Source organism: Penicillium soppii (genome assembly GCF_028829465.1).
Source record: "Penicillium soppii strain IBT 18220 chromosome Unknown utg000005l, whole genome shotgun sequence".
Classification (NCBI taxonomy): Eukaryota; Fungi; Ascomycota; class Eurotiomycetes; order Eurotiales; family Aspergillaceae; genus Penicillium; species Penicillium soppii.
In genome coordinates, this window is record NW_026643235.1 from 2,434,930 (window position 1) to 2,448,682 (window position 13,753).

The following is a 13,753-nucleotide window of genomic DNA, read 5'->3' on the forward strand; positions in this document are numbered from 1 at the left end:
TTTGGGGAAAAATTTGTATACATATTGATGATCGTTCCAATAGGGCTAGACTAAATACTGGCCAAGCAGCTCCAGGGCTGTATATAGCGGGAGTCTCATCTTGTCGCCAGCCAAGGAAGCGGACTATTGATCAAAGATAGCAATTAACTACCTACGTTGGAAGAGAGAGATTTCTCCCGAGAGTAAATTGCCGATGTGCAACGATATATTGTACTGCTTGGCGAGCTAGCTAAGATTGGAGAGCATCGAGCTCCACCATCTACATGTATTATTGCTTTCCTAGAGAGTGTAGATGAAATCATGGTTCTCTCGGTCCGTCAAATCAAGCCACCTATAGCTGTCAGTACAGTGAAAATGAGCCCAGAGCAGTGACTTACTCTCGTCCCTCCACTTGAACATAGTTTGGTCCCGAGACGATCTCGGCCTTGCGTCGATTCTCTCTGTTGTACCACCACCAGATAAACAGCAACAGGAACATACAGACGCCCCAGCACACAATGATGACAATTTCAGCCGAGACATAACGCGGCGCATCTTGGGGACGGAAGGTCAATGGTCCTAAAAGGTCAGTATATGCATGTGCCAAGATTGTCTTCTACTTACCAATGATGTTACCCGCACAGTATCCAATCAAGTACAGCGCAGCAACAGTGGTTTTCTTTGTGTATCCAGCCACATTGGAGGAGATCAATGACAACAATGCTACAAATGAGGTAGGGAACGCCTGCGTCATATAGTACCCAATTAGACGGCCAACGTTGTTTTCCAGTGGCAGTGCGACTATAAGAATGACGCCTATCGTGGCAGTGAGTAGACCACCAATACTAGACAGGATACGTTGGCCAGTCCTGTCGCCGATTATACCGTTCAATACAAGAGCAATCACCTCCACTGCACCAGCAGGGGTGCCGTATAGCAAGCTCTGCTCTTCAGTATAGCCAAAGCTGGTGATCTGGGACAGTTAGTAAGCAGAAGGAATAGAGTTACGGGAACATACGAGCTGACTGAAGAAGTTGGTGATCCCACCGTTGGGGATGTTTGCAATGATAGCAAAGAAGAAGAAAGCCCAAGTCATCGGGTCAAGCAGAGCTTCTTTGGCCTGGTACATTTTGAAATGTTTGTTACCAATACCCTGCTGGTTAATTCGTACGCGAGCGACAGCGAGGATTCGGTCTTGTTTAGATAACCAGCGTGCGTTCAGTTGACTGTCCGGCACGACCCAGAGGAAAATCAATCCTAGGGCGATTGTTAATAATCCTGTGAAGAGGAACACAATCTTCCAAGGCGCGATAAGCGAGCCATGCTTTTTCGTGCCGATGGCAATGCCGTAAGCCACCAGGCCGCCGATGATCTGGCCCCAGCCGTTGAAGCTATACCAAATGTTCACGCGCTTGCCTTGCTCATTTCTGGTATACCACTGAGTACGTTTAGTAAAAGGATAGAACCATGAAAGGTTTGTCTCATACCTGTGAGGTTAGCAGCGCGAATCCTGGTGTTACTGCGGCCTCGAACACTCCCAAGAAGAAGCGAATTGCAATCGCTCCAGAGTAATTCGTAGTAGCGGCAAAGCAGCAAAGAATCATACCCCAAATGAGGATACAGGCGGCCGAGTATTTGCCCAATGGCAACCGCTGCAGCAGCCGGCTGGTTGGATATTCCCAAGCGAGGTATCCTAGCCAGGTCAACACTGGACACCAAACGTGTTGAAGCTACTCACCAAAGTAGAATAAACTGCCTAGCCATTGATACTGATCATCAATCAGATTGAGATCTTCCTTGAGACCCATGATGCTGGCATAAGACAAGGTAGTTTCTGGGTCGGGTCAGCTTGGAACAGCGTATCTTCTCCGCAGCGCATACTGTCGAGAAAGTTCATCGCGTAGACGAGACACATGATTGGCATTATATGGCAATCAATGGTCCGCACCAGACGACGGTTCGTGGCTTCGTCCAACTCAATTTCCTCGCCTAGTTCTGCAAAGGCCTTCATCGCCTCGTCGGCATCGGTCAAATGCTTGACCAACTTTTGGTCGTTGGTTTCAGTCATTTCAATGTCTGCGGCCGTGGAAGTCCCTCGGAATTCTTCATCTTGTGCCATTTTCAAGCGCGAAATAGTGTGCGCTGGGAAGGTGAGGGGCAAGAGAGGTATCTAGGTAGAAAATTGAATCATAACATGGAGAGTGGGGCGAGTACTTCCTTATATAAATTCCAAACCTACCATGAAAGTAGGCGTTTGTGGGCCAGGTCGATAGCGGCTGAATGTCAGCATCGATCAATAATAGTCTGGGGTAATGCAAACTTACGTGGAGTCCTATGAGTGGGAGAGATCGACAAAAGATAGAGAATGTCCCCATAATGCGCTTCATCGACCTATAGAACGTTATCTCGTTGCAAGGTTAGACTTTCGGATGACTCAATAAACTGTCGGTCAGCCTTAGAAAATTATCTTATCTGATTTTCCGCACATTATTGCAATCCATAATTACAATTATATGGGGCTCTTTCTCAGTTTATCGCTAAGGGCTTCAGCGTTACTTCCTTTCATCAAGTTACAAAACATTTGAATTTACTTAGTACTGACCACCTTGCAATATCTGCTCAGATGCTAAGCTTTTCCAAAGAAAGCACAGTAAAGAAGCTGGAAGATACTAAGACATGAGTTTTTAACTTAGGCTTCCTATTAGACATCGGGGAGAATCTAGCTGGGTCATACCAATTCCTATGACCCCATTGGAGGCAAATCCCGACTATTTACATGCGAGATCGGCTCTACTGAGGGGAAACTATTGAGGGAATGCGGGGATCAAATTGAATTTCCCACGTTCCCAGTTGCCAAGAGACGATCCGTGCGCCCGCTTTGAAGCTTGGCTTGACTGTCTTCTTTGACCCAAGACATTTCTCCCCTCATTTCATCTAGTAGTCAAGTTGCTAAACTTCCCTAGAACTTTCTAGTTTGCCGCGGAGAATTTAAGAAGTATCTGCCGACATTCAATTTCTGGATATGGTTTGTACAGCGGAGAACTTATCTGTCACTCCACATCATTACCCACATGGTCAATGTGGTGTCTCCGCAATTTGCCCTAGCCCATGACTCGGTCTTTGATCTAGATCCTGGGATAATGCTCCTAAAATATACATGCATGTTGCAAAATATCAGTTTAATTGTTCAAGAGATATCCCTTTTGTGTGCTATGTTCATATGTACGGAGCCGTGGAAAAAGATTCTAAACACATGGTTAACAATCCTCATATCGGGATTTATAGATCATCGGGCATCTTCGCCCTTTTAGGACTAGCCACCACGCCTCCCACGGCTTCACGGAATGTCTCGGAGTTTTAATTAGCTTTCGGAGTTCAACCGGAATTCAAACTGTATCTACCATAGTTAAGTCTATGTCTTCGGAATTAAATCACGATAACAATGCCAAACATATTCTATAGAGTAACACCCTGAACAAGCCTCGATTACCCCCTCAGTTAAACAAAAGCACTTGTTATTCGCAATTTCGTAATTTCTACTCTTCTTTTTTAAGTCATTGATAAGTTCAAATATACCACGCCATGCTTGATCTACCGCCAACGCTAGAAACTGGACAATGGCCCTGTCCACTATCCAACCCCGAGAACTCCGTGACTTCTGATAGAGCCCTACCACTCTCCCCACAAACGAAGTCGGCACCAACACCAAAGCCATCCCGCCAAGCCATCACCCCTGAACCTCCAGCCCCGCCATTCCGCAATGTTTCCGCTTGTAACAGGTGCCGCCTTCGCAAACACCGATGCGACCAACGCCTGCCACGCTGTGAATCTTGCGAAAAGGCACAGGTCCGATGCGTTGGATACGATCCTCTCACCAAGCAAGAGGTTCCGCGTAGCTATGTCGCGTTCCTCGAGAGCAGAGTCAACTATTTGAGCGAAATTCTTCTCGATCATGGGATTGACTTCAAGCCTGCTGTCGCGTACGATGAAGAAGAGACACTCCGCATGGAGGCAGACCGCTCGCCAACCGCTTCGTTAAGAGGATCGAGGGATGGCCTTGGAGCGAGATTGGAGCAGACAGAACTCCTGTCGCGCAAGAGGAAGCTGAACCAATATCCTGAGACCAGGATTCCTGCCAGACAGCTGAAGCGCCTGTCACAGTTGAATGTGCTTCTTCAAGATTTTTTCAGCGATGAATGTTCAAATCAGAAATTATCTCGTGGTCGAGAACGAGAAACACGGCAGAGTTTCTCTCGTCCCTCCGCTAGACAGCGAGGACAGCAACCGCCCATGGCCCGGGGCCAAAGATCATCATGGTCACCGCAGAGCTTCCAGTCTATGGATCACAGCGATGGCCGAACCAGTCCGGAGACAGAGTCCCCGAGCCCATCACATGAGCAATATCCATATTCCTACCACGACACAGCCCCTAGGCGTGGGATGTCTCTCTTTGGTGCAGCTTCCATTCTCGACTCAGACAACGCCTCGCGGGTATATGAGTCTAGACAGCCCGAGGTTGATCTTGATTTGGTAGATTTTCAGTTCAATCCGTCAGATATCAAGCAGTTCGAAGATGGCAGCTTAGAAAATAGTAGCCCCAGCAAGACCTTGAATATGAGCTATGCTCCGCAGAAACAAGCTTGTCCTCCACCAGAACCGAAGTTTGATATTGCTGCGGATCTTCTTCGTGGGCGTTTGGAGAGAGGGGAGAGGGGAGGTAGGGAGAGAGTTAATTTGGATTTGATGGATGAGTTTCTTGTTGATTGGGCTGAATGATTCCTTGCAGTGAACATAGATCCATGTAATATAACCTGAACGCGCTTGAGCTATAGTTTCTGGTTTTTAAGGCTTGCCATGCTGATACATAAGAAATGATATCATAAACCATCTTAGACCTACTTACGGAGTAGAACGTGAAAGATCGACTGAGCACAACGACGTTCTATTCAGAATTGAAATCAAATAGAAACACATGCGGTGATATTCATTGTTCTGTCCTCGCTGCCATATACCCTTATAAGGAGGTTTGATAAGACCGATATTGACTGGTCCTCTACCGAAGAACAGCTTTCTGATTGGGGGGATCTTTTCCGTGCTGGCAAGACATTGAGACTTATTATCTCGTTCAACTATACGGAGAACGCCTAGGATTCAACCGTTAATTGCAGGACGACTGATAAACGAGGTATTTCGTTTGCTACTCAGCATATGATTAAAGAGCGAGACTAACGGATTTGTGACGAGAAAGCAGCCTCTGGAGAGCCTCCCGCCTAGAAAATGGTTTATTCCTTGATGCGCTGTCCTGGATCTCATGAGTTAGGCCCGCATTGTTGGCAAGATCCTCATGGAAAGAAACATTATAATCTTTACCAGGATTAGCTGGAGGGCCTGGTGAAATTTATACAGAGTGGTGGACTTTTGCAGTCATAAGAAGATGCTCCTGGTATGATTCGCGAACACATATATGGAGCGGAGAGGCAACGTCTCGATAGACCGAAGCCTTATAATCGTTCTATCGCCGAGAGAAACTGTCCTCCTATGACTACCACAAATGTCCTTCTAACATAAGCCCCGCAGACCGCCGGGCCTACTCCATTCCTTCCTCTCAGAAACCCACTGCTTCTTCAATCGACATTCCTGATCTCCATATCACGGGCCTTCTTGACGTTGCCGTGTGGGAATGTAGTACCTGGCAGCAGTCACGTTTGGATGACAAAGCATCAAAAGCCGAGGTTAGTAAGGCTTGAGATGTTGCAATCCTTCTGGGGGATTTGTACCGCTTTTTTTCTCTTTTTTTGTCATCGTAATCTTCTACATCCTCCCCATTATTTGGTGTGAATGAATCTATTGCTACCTTCACCTCCAAACATGCTGTCGAGTGGAGAATTCCAAGGTTGTGATCAGGGGCGTATACGCCAATTAATCGCCTTGGCCCACCAGACTGCAAGAGCTAGAGAAATATACCCCAAAGCAGTCCTTATCAGGCAAGTTGAGATTTCAAGCCCGCTCAAATTATGTTCTTTATGAGGCTATCCGAGGTCTATTCTATGATGTAGCGCACCATCGGATGTATGGACAATCGCCCAAGTTGCTATACTTCAAGATTGCTTTCGGAATGACATGTGTGTTTGTTGGCTGTAGCTGGATTTATTCAAGCATTTGCCATTTGATCTATTCACCACCTTTCTCCCACTTGGCGCGTTTCTCCACCAGTAGTTGTGCCGGTGTCTTGCCCGCCAAATTTGGCTGGTCCATAGAGGCCCCGGCATCTTGCAATGTCGAAATGATCTCGTCGTGTGCCTGGATCTTCTCCGAAAGAGTCGGCCATTCAAGTGAGCCGTCTTCATTTTCCCTCCTGATAAGCCTTCCTGTCATTACTTCATGAAGAGGCGTGTTTCCCTTGTTGTTGACAGCACTGACATCTGCGCCTCGACTGACCAGCAAACGTGACGCATTGACTTACCGCAAGTTTCTCGCCATGGAATGTAGCGCCGTCCAACCGTGCACGTCGGCCTGGTTGATATCGACAAATGGAATGAGAATGTCCAGGAGATGAAAGGGAATTTCCTCGTTGTATGTAGCACTAGACGCCAGCTTATGTAACACAGTCTGATTTTTGTTGTCGTAGAGACTCCTATCGGCTCCGTGCAAAAGGAGGAGATTGACCAGTGGCATAAAATACGCATGCTGACTCGAGCTGGAGCCCTCATAGTATGTTATCAAGCGAAGTAGAGCCGTCGCACCCGACTGATCTCGGGCATTCAACGTGCTAGGACGTGGATTGGTGTCTAGAAGAAGCTTCACAAGAGCTAGCTTTTCAGCACCATCAATCCTGCCACTCATAGCGAAATTGAAGGCCGCTCCACTCTTGCCCTGGATATTTATAGTTTCTGGGTTGGCTTCAAGTAATAGCTTCACGATCTCGAGCCCCTCGTAGATTGTTTGCTGACCTGGTCATCGGTCAGAGGACCGAAGGCCAAACAGCGCCCAGTGGAGTGGCAGCCGTCCTTCACTGTCAGCTACAGTAAGTGCCTCAGCGAGCTGACCATCGCCATAATTTTCAACCAATGCTTTGATAAACTCCACGTTCCAGGACCCACTAGCTAAGTGCAGGGCGGTGACTTTGTCAACATCGCCTCCCCACACATCATGCCATATCTGCTGGGCGTGAATATTAGCTCCTTCGGCGATAAGGCGAGAGGCTAGTTTATAGCTTCCATAGGGAGCAGCAACTCCAAGCACAGTTTCATGTAAGTCTGGATAATCGGATCGATCGTTGTTGGCATAATGACTGTTGGCCTGAGGAACTGAAGCACCTCTGTCCAATAGCCGACAGACGAATTTTTCAATATCGGTATTATCAAATTCACTCCCCCCCCCCCCCCGCTGTGATCTCCACCTCCGAGTGCTTTTACTGCGGATAAAAGAGGCGAGTCAGTGGAATCTCGATCATTCAACTGTGCCCCTAAGGGAGGACCGCAGCTCAGGAGAAATCCGCCATCTCGAATCGGCCATAGAAGCACGCGACATTTAGCAGTCGAATCTTCTTGAGTCTCAGTCGAGCTTCAATTGACTCCGTTTGACTGTTGTCTGATTGATAAATTTCCATAAGAGCGCGAAGCGCATCGATGCTGCCGTTCTTTGCAGCCATTTGGAAAGGGTCCCATTGGTAAGGGTCCCACTCGTGCACCTCCACTGTAGGACCAAAGAAATGAGTGCCACGGGATTCAACGTAACGATACAAGTTTGCCACATCATTGACTGCAATGAGAAATTTCACAAGGCTAGACCAGCCATCGTCATATAGAGCACTCCCGTCCAGAGCCGAGATCATAGGTGGTATATCAGGGAATTCTTCGAAAGGCTTCGAAAAGTGACTGTATGACAGAACATCTTGCAAGCTATGAACCATTTGAGCGGAAACATATAATGTAAGAAGATTGATTCAGAAGCAAAGGTAGTTCAGACACGAAGGAAAAGCGAAGAAAAGAAGTGGGGCAAGCTCAACCCTTCTGTCGTAGCCGCCAAATGAGTTCTGGCGTGAGGTCGGTATTGACAAAGCCCCATTACGGAACGCGAACATGATAAATTGAGTCCGTAGGAAATGTAGACTGGACAAGGCGCAGACCCCCATGACGCCGACGGACAACGGCTACATGTATCACCTCCAGCCCAATTCATTTTGCCACCTTCGAAAACATTCCAGTTATGGTTCAGAGGATGCCTAATAGCTGACTGCGCAGGGGGCTTAGTATTTTGTGGACGCAGGATGCGGAGGCTGATAGACAAAGAGCAATCTCAAATTCAAGGTACGGTCGACAATGGTCGTTGGGAAAATGGAACCGGGGCCTTACAGCTCAGAAGCACCATGGCAGCTTATGCTTCTAGCTTTGCAGTGAGGACCATCAACTATGAAGAAGATTGTAAAAGGTAGTAGTGTCACCTTTCGCAGTTACCGAAATGTAAGGAAGTTTGGGTGTATTTGTAGCGTTGACCAAGAAGCCGGTGCTAATTTCAACGTGCTGCCCTTCCAATTGAACTTTCGTTCATTTTCATGAGTTATGATCATAAGTTATTATACTGATGACAGGTAATATAAAATGTTAACCCCTCTATCTATTCCCATCCAGTCAAACATGGCACTCTGAAGATTGCTTAGATATACGCTTCTTGCCAAATACCATCATGAACATGTCCCACAGCACATGGCCCACGGATTATGACTACTCAATATCTTGACAGAATCAATGAGGAGGTACATAGCTAGCTTCTTATAAGTGTGGCCGTTGAGGTCCGAAAGCGTACTTCTTATTGGTTTAAGGCCCCTGTTCTCCCTGAACATACCCCAGACTGTAAATGGTCCCATATTCCTTCTTCGATGAGTCCCTGTATGCAGATATGGATGCCTCGGTAAGTTTTTCGCCCTTCACTGGGATGCGGCTAATAAGTATCCAGGATGTTCTTCGGATCATTGGCGCACTCAATGTATGCACCCTCCAAGCAGAACGCCGCTAAGCGAGAGCCCAACAGCAGCTAGTCGCCATACAGAAATCGCTTAGCCAATTTAGGAGCGAGCTGGAGGATATAATCCAGCTAATCAAACTTCTCTATGAGGTCAATCGGCGAATGGGATCATGGACTACCTATTCAAAGAGCATGGGATCAAACATGGACATGAGGACGCCAAATTGTTTGATTTGAAGTTTGATTTGGTGGTAAAGCGACTGGAGGCGGAGGAGTCCGGGGAGCCTCCAAAGTGCGACCACGATGGTGGATATCTCAGCGGCAGCCATGTCTCCGCATCTGTAGAGTTGAGCAGTGGTAGAGTTGGAGACTGACGCAGCTTCCGGGTCTCCCCATCGCGATCTACAGATCAAATCAATAGCATCAATAAACTACATCACACTTTGTCCCAAACCATCATTATCCGAGTAAAGATAGCTAGGACTTGTGAATCACAACGAAGGGCGTAAAAATTAATTTGGCATGCACCAAGGTTAAGATAACTTGGAAGGATTCATGGCTGTATCCAGTAGATGGAAATCTTCGTTCACCTCAGGTTGCCGGCGGCTATAATTCGTAGTTCGTGGAGCAGACTGCATAACCGTCATTGTAGAAAGAATATATAACTGGTGATGTAATTTAACTGCAATGACGAGGAAAATTATTAAAATGTGGCTCTGCAGCCACACGGATGATCACAGCTCTGGAAGCGCAAATTGTCACCATTGACATGTTTCCAGGATGAGCCTTGAAAAACATATCTGTTTACATGTTCCCAAGGTTTGACAGGGCCAACGAACAAGTTGCTGGGTGTTACAAAGTAAAAGTCGACACCTTAACCTAGAATTCTGTCACATGCTTATCTCCTCGAGGGGCCAAGCGTGACTATGTCAAAGCTACAATTGATTACTTTATTACTTGGGCTCTACTCCGCACAGCGATGGCCTTGGCTGTTTGCTTTGTTCGATAAGCTCCTTGCCATAAACGGCTCCAAACTTTGTAGTAACGCTGAGCTCGAGCTCCTCTCTTTGTTGCGCATCAGCGGCGAGCTCCAAGTCGAGTCCGTATAAACCTTTTATGCTTTATTGCGCATAAGCTTTATGATATAAGCGCAAGAGTCGTCATCAAAGCGGCGGTGACAATAATAGCCGGCTATAAAAAGCCGGCTATAAAAAGCAAGCAGTACATCAAGCTAGTTGTGCAACCACAAGGGGGCGATCAGATCACTAGACTTCAGGATGCAAATAATTACCAATACACCAACCAGCCACACGACAAGCAACCCTTGAAAATCTTCCCGACGACCAACATATGAGCCGAGAAATAAGAATTTTGATTGCCGGACATGCAAAAGCAGGCAACACACAGCCCTCACGCGACAGATCACAGATAACCCTGGCAACGCGCGGGCGGCGTTGTCCAGCCCGAGATTGGATGTCGATCAACGCAGATCAACTGATTGGGTGTGAGATGTTCCAGTTTAAATTACCGACATACGTAATTTACACAGCCTCAATGACAGGTCATATTTTTTTTAAAGTTGTTTGTATTGCGAACTTTGGTAATATTTACCATATGCAAGGTATAACTCCGATATGAAAATGGCAAAAAGGAAGACAAAAAACCAAAAAACCAACGCCAGATCCGTGTTTGTGTAGATAAGTACATAGAGCAAACTTAAACAAGGTAAGGACTGCCGTGATTGGAGCATGTGACACGTTAGCTATATATAGATTTCCAAAAAATCGCGCCGGATATGATCAGAAATTAGAAAATGAAGGAGTAAACAAAGACCAAGATCGTCGCAACAGTGGCAACCGTGTACTCGAGCTCGAACCATGCTGCCTGGCCGCCAAAGGCGATCTTCTTGCTCTTCTTGGTCGGGTGCGCGACCCCGGTCTTGGGGTCGCGCGTGAGGAGTTCTTCGCGCTCGGGCATGGAGGGAGGATCAATTGCGTAGGAGACGGGTGTCCAGAGCGAAGTGCAGATAAAGAGGAAGGTGAGCGGGGGCCAGAACGCGTGCGTGATGAGACACAGGATAATGTCTCTGAAGCTGGAGTTCTGGGCGAAGCAGCGGTATGAGGAGATGACCACTGCCACCAGGGTGACGTAAACGAAGGCCAGGTGGAAACTGGCCATGTAGTTGAAGAGAATGACGCGGAGACGAACGAACATGTTCTTCGACTTTTTGGGATCACGCTCGTTGAGGGCGGAGCCGAGAGAACCAGTGGGCTTGAAGGCCTGGGTTTGGCCGCCGAGCCACGTGGGGAGGAGGAAAGAGCGCACGATGCAGAGGGCGATATATGGCGACATCCAGAGTTGGTAGCGAGAGCCTCGTTGACCGGTGTGGTAGCCGGCTGGGATGAAGAGGGCCATTTCGCAGAGACGGTTGGAAATGGTCGCGGCGAAGCAGGACCAGATCAGCCAGCGGAGTTGTTCTTCAGTCGCGAATGCGACGAGGCGCTTGCCCCAGAGCAGAATGATGGGAATGGCGAAGAGGGAGAGAGTCAGTAAGAGGGTGTATACACTGAGGGTAGCATATAGGAATCCAGAGAAGCGCTGGGCGACTGTCATCTGCTTAACAGCGTCACCCCACAGACAGAACTTCAACTTGGCGGCGGTGTCGACGGTTCCAATGGCCCATCGTGTACGCTGCTTGAGATGACCACCAAAGTCCTCGGGGACGGTACCGAATTGAAGAGGTTCGTGGACGTATGCGGTCCTCCATCCTTTGCCAAGCATCAGTGTGGAAGTCGCGACATCCTCAGCCAACGAGCCAAGAGGGAAGTTGCCGATCTCCTCGAGCGCCTCGCGTCGGACGACGTAACCAGATCCAGTACACCAAGCCACACCAAGGGCGTCCTTGATCGGCTCAATAACATGCACGAAGAAATCCAGACTTTGGGCGAGGGGGTCAGACGCAGGGGTATTGTAGAACAGCTGCGGCGGGCATGCAAGGGCCATCTTGGGATCCACCAACAGGTGGGGGAGGACGGCACGGAGCCAGTCTTGTTCGGGAATCTGCGTTGTCAGTCAGAAATGAAATTTTTAAGCGGGCCGTGGGTAAATTACCATATCAGCGTCCAGGGCAGCCATGAACTGGCCAGCGCCTCCAGGAAGGAGGTTGACCTGGTCCAAACCGTAGTTCAAGTTACCAGCCTTGAAGTGGTGGGGCTTTCCAGGAATCTTCTCGCGGGCCATGTAGATAACATTGGGGTGAACCAGAGCGAGTTGGTTGCAGGCGTCCTCCAGGGTCTTGGACTTGCCGTCATCCAAGATGATTACTCGCATCGAGTCGCGGGGGTAGTCCTGGTCACATGCACCGCGAACGGTGTCGAGAACAACATCATCGTCCTCTCCGCAGCAGGTGATAAACACATCCACCGTAGGACATTCCCGGCCAGTCAATCTCAACTTGGCTCGGCCTCGCTTTTTCAATGCCATCATGGTCCAGCAGTTGTGCATGAGCGAGGGGATCGCAACGGTGATTTCAATGGCAACAAACACCCACGCGCCAGCGTAGGAAACTCCAGCAACATTTTGCGCCATGATAATACAGAAAATCCGCAGGCCCAGGTAGAACAAGTAGATACCCGTGTTCGCGAATGTCAAAAATGGGACGAGGAAAAACACCCATCGCTTCCATCCTTTCCAGATATCCACATCGTCACGATCGTGGATTCGAGCAATCGATCCAGATTTGACCCAATCTTTTTCGAAGCTTGGCGGAGATGGCGCGGTTACCAATGGGGCGAGACTTTGATGACTTTCTTGCACACCACCCTGGTACTGTTGATCGTTAGAATTACAGTAAAGATCAAAGAGAAAGAGAGACAAAGATAGAGAGAGAGAGAGAGAGAAAAAGTCAAGTCATACTAAAGTTGGGGAAGCTGATCGTGAATCATACGGTGTTTGAGTATTCCACGGCGAACCGTTGATCGAATCGGAGTGTCCGGACATCCGAGCAGCGGGTTGTAGCCAAACTGGTTGACCATACTCGTCGGTAGGGAAATGACCGGGTCTGATGGGCGTGAGGGCTCTGGGAGAGATGGGTGAAGGTGCGAAAGGTTCTGGGTGCTCGAAGCTGCTGTCGTGCCCATGGTAGCGATAAGTGTTTAACTCGACCTTCTCGTCCTGATCGTCATTGTGATAGCGCCTATCCATCTCGAATGAGATTGGGGAGAATATACTCCGTGAAGACTCTAGGAATGTTAGATGAAAAGAATGGAAGCCAAAACGAAGGTGATCAGCCCAAAGAGCTGGAATGCAAGAAGGTTAGAAAAGAAAAAGAGTGAGAGAAGCAAAAGAACAATTCTTATCACATACAGTAGCCATACGAAGATCAGTCTAGAAACCGGATGGTTAAGCCCTGAGACTAGTGTATGCCAAGCCCAGAAGGACCGGATTGGGTTTTGCTGATTACAGTAAAAATAGCAAATTTGCAAAGTCATGTTTTTTTAGATTATTTAATTGGAGTTAAGAAATTAAAGAGAGGGGCTAGGGTCTGATTCAACGGTCGAATGTCTCTAAATGTTTCCCCGAGGTTTCCTTACCGTTCAGATTTTGATTTTATTTTATTTCTTTCTATAGTTTTTGTCCGCTTGCAATCGAAAAGCGGGTACCTTTTTTTCTTGTTTCGTTTTTTTCTCTTTTTCTTTTTGTTTACCCGTACCGAAGATAGGTTGTTCCGATTTTACGATATGTAATTTCAGTAAGTTTCCAGTTAATTTCAATCTGCAACCCAATCCGACCAATAATAACAAGACAGACA

The 13,753-nt window shown here is 47.7% G+C and overlaps 7 protein-coding genes across 7 annotated transcripts; 3 read left to right on the forward strand and 4 right to left on the reverse strand.

Annotated features, from left to right (window-relative positions):
- Positions 1-279: 279 nt before the first annotated feature.
- N7529_006353 (allantoate permease family MFS transporter) lies at positions 280-2,098 on the reverse strand (the record flags this gene model as incomplete). Its single annotated transcript, XM_057241880.1, has 7 exons — positions 280-331; positions 378-558; positions 604-952; positions 998-1,417; positions 1,467-1,672; positions 1,718-1,813; positions 1,861-2,098. 7 exons carry the CDS (start codon positions 2,096-2,098, stop codon positions 280-282), a joined length of 1,542 nt encoding a protein of 513 aa, XP_057097239.1.
- Positions 2,099-3,561: 1,463 nt separating this feature from the next.
- N7529_006354 (uncharacterized protein) lies at positions 3,562-4,755 on the forward strand (the record flags this gene model as incomplete). Its single annotated transcript, XM_057241881.1, has 1 exon — positions 3,562-4,755. One exon carries the CDS (start codon positions 3,562-3,564, stop codon positions 4,753-4,755), a length of 1,194 nt encoding a protein of 397 aa, XP_057097240.1.
- A 669-nt stretch (positions 4,756-5,424) lies between these two features.
- N7529_006355 (uncharacterized protein) lies at positions 5,425-5,726 on the forward strand (the record flags this gene model as incomplete). The annotated part of the gene is given in 2 exon segments (XM_057241882.1): positions 5,425-5,488; positions 5,503-5,726. The coding sequence occupies 2 exon segments, from the start codon at positions 5,425-5,427 to the stop codon at positions 5,724-5,726; spliced, it is 288 nt and encodes a 95-aa protein (XP_057097241.1).
- Positions 5,727-6,150: 424 nt separating this feature from the next.
- N7529_006356 (uncharacterized protein) lies at positions 6,151-6,822 on the reverse strand (the record flags this gene model as incomplete). Its single annotated transcript, XM_057241883.1, has 2 exons — positions 6,151-6,394; positions 6,443-6,822. 2 exons carry the CDS (start codon positions 6,820-6,822, stop codon positions 6,151-6,153), a joined length of 624 nt encoding a protein of 207 aa, XP_057097242.1.
- A 111-nt stretch (positions 6,823-6,933) lies between these two features.
- N7529_006357 (uncharacterized protein) lies at positions 6,934-7,891 on the reverse strand (the record flags this gene model as incomplete). Its single annotated transcript, XM_057241884.1, is given in 3 exon segments — positions 6,934-7,278; positions 7,296-7,542; positions 7,554-7,891. The coding sequence occupies 3 exon segments, from the start codon at positions 7,889-7,891 to the stop codon at positions 6,934-6,936; spliced, it is 930 nt and encodes a 309-aa protein (XP_057097243.1).
- A 1,222-nt stretch (positions 7,892-9,113) lies between these two features.
- N7529_006358 (uncharacterized protein) lies at positions 9,114-9,317 on the forward strand (the record flags this gene model as incomplete). Its single annotated transcript, XM_057241885.1, has 1 exon — positions 9,114-9,317. The coding sequence occupies one exon, from the start codon at positions 9,114-9,116 to the stop codon at positions 9,315-9,317; it is 204 nt and encodes a 67-aa protein (XP_057097244.1).
- Positions 9,318-10,749: 1,432 nt separating this feature from the next.
- Positions 10,750-13,146, reverse strand: N7529_006359 (glycosyltransferase family 2 protein; the record flags this gene model as incomplete). The annotated part of the gene is made up of 3 exons (XM_057241886.1): positions 10,750-12,003; positions 12,055-12,771; positions 12,859-13,146. 3 exons carry the CDS (start codon positions 13,144-13,146, stop codon positions 10,750-10,752), a joined length of 2,259 nt encoding a protein of 752 aa, XP_057097245.1.
- Between the last annotated feature and the right edge of the window lie 607 nt (positions 13,147-13,753).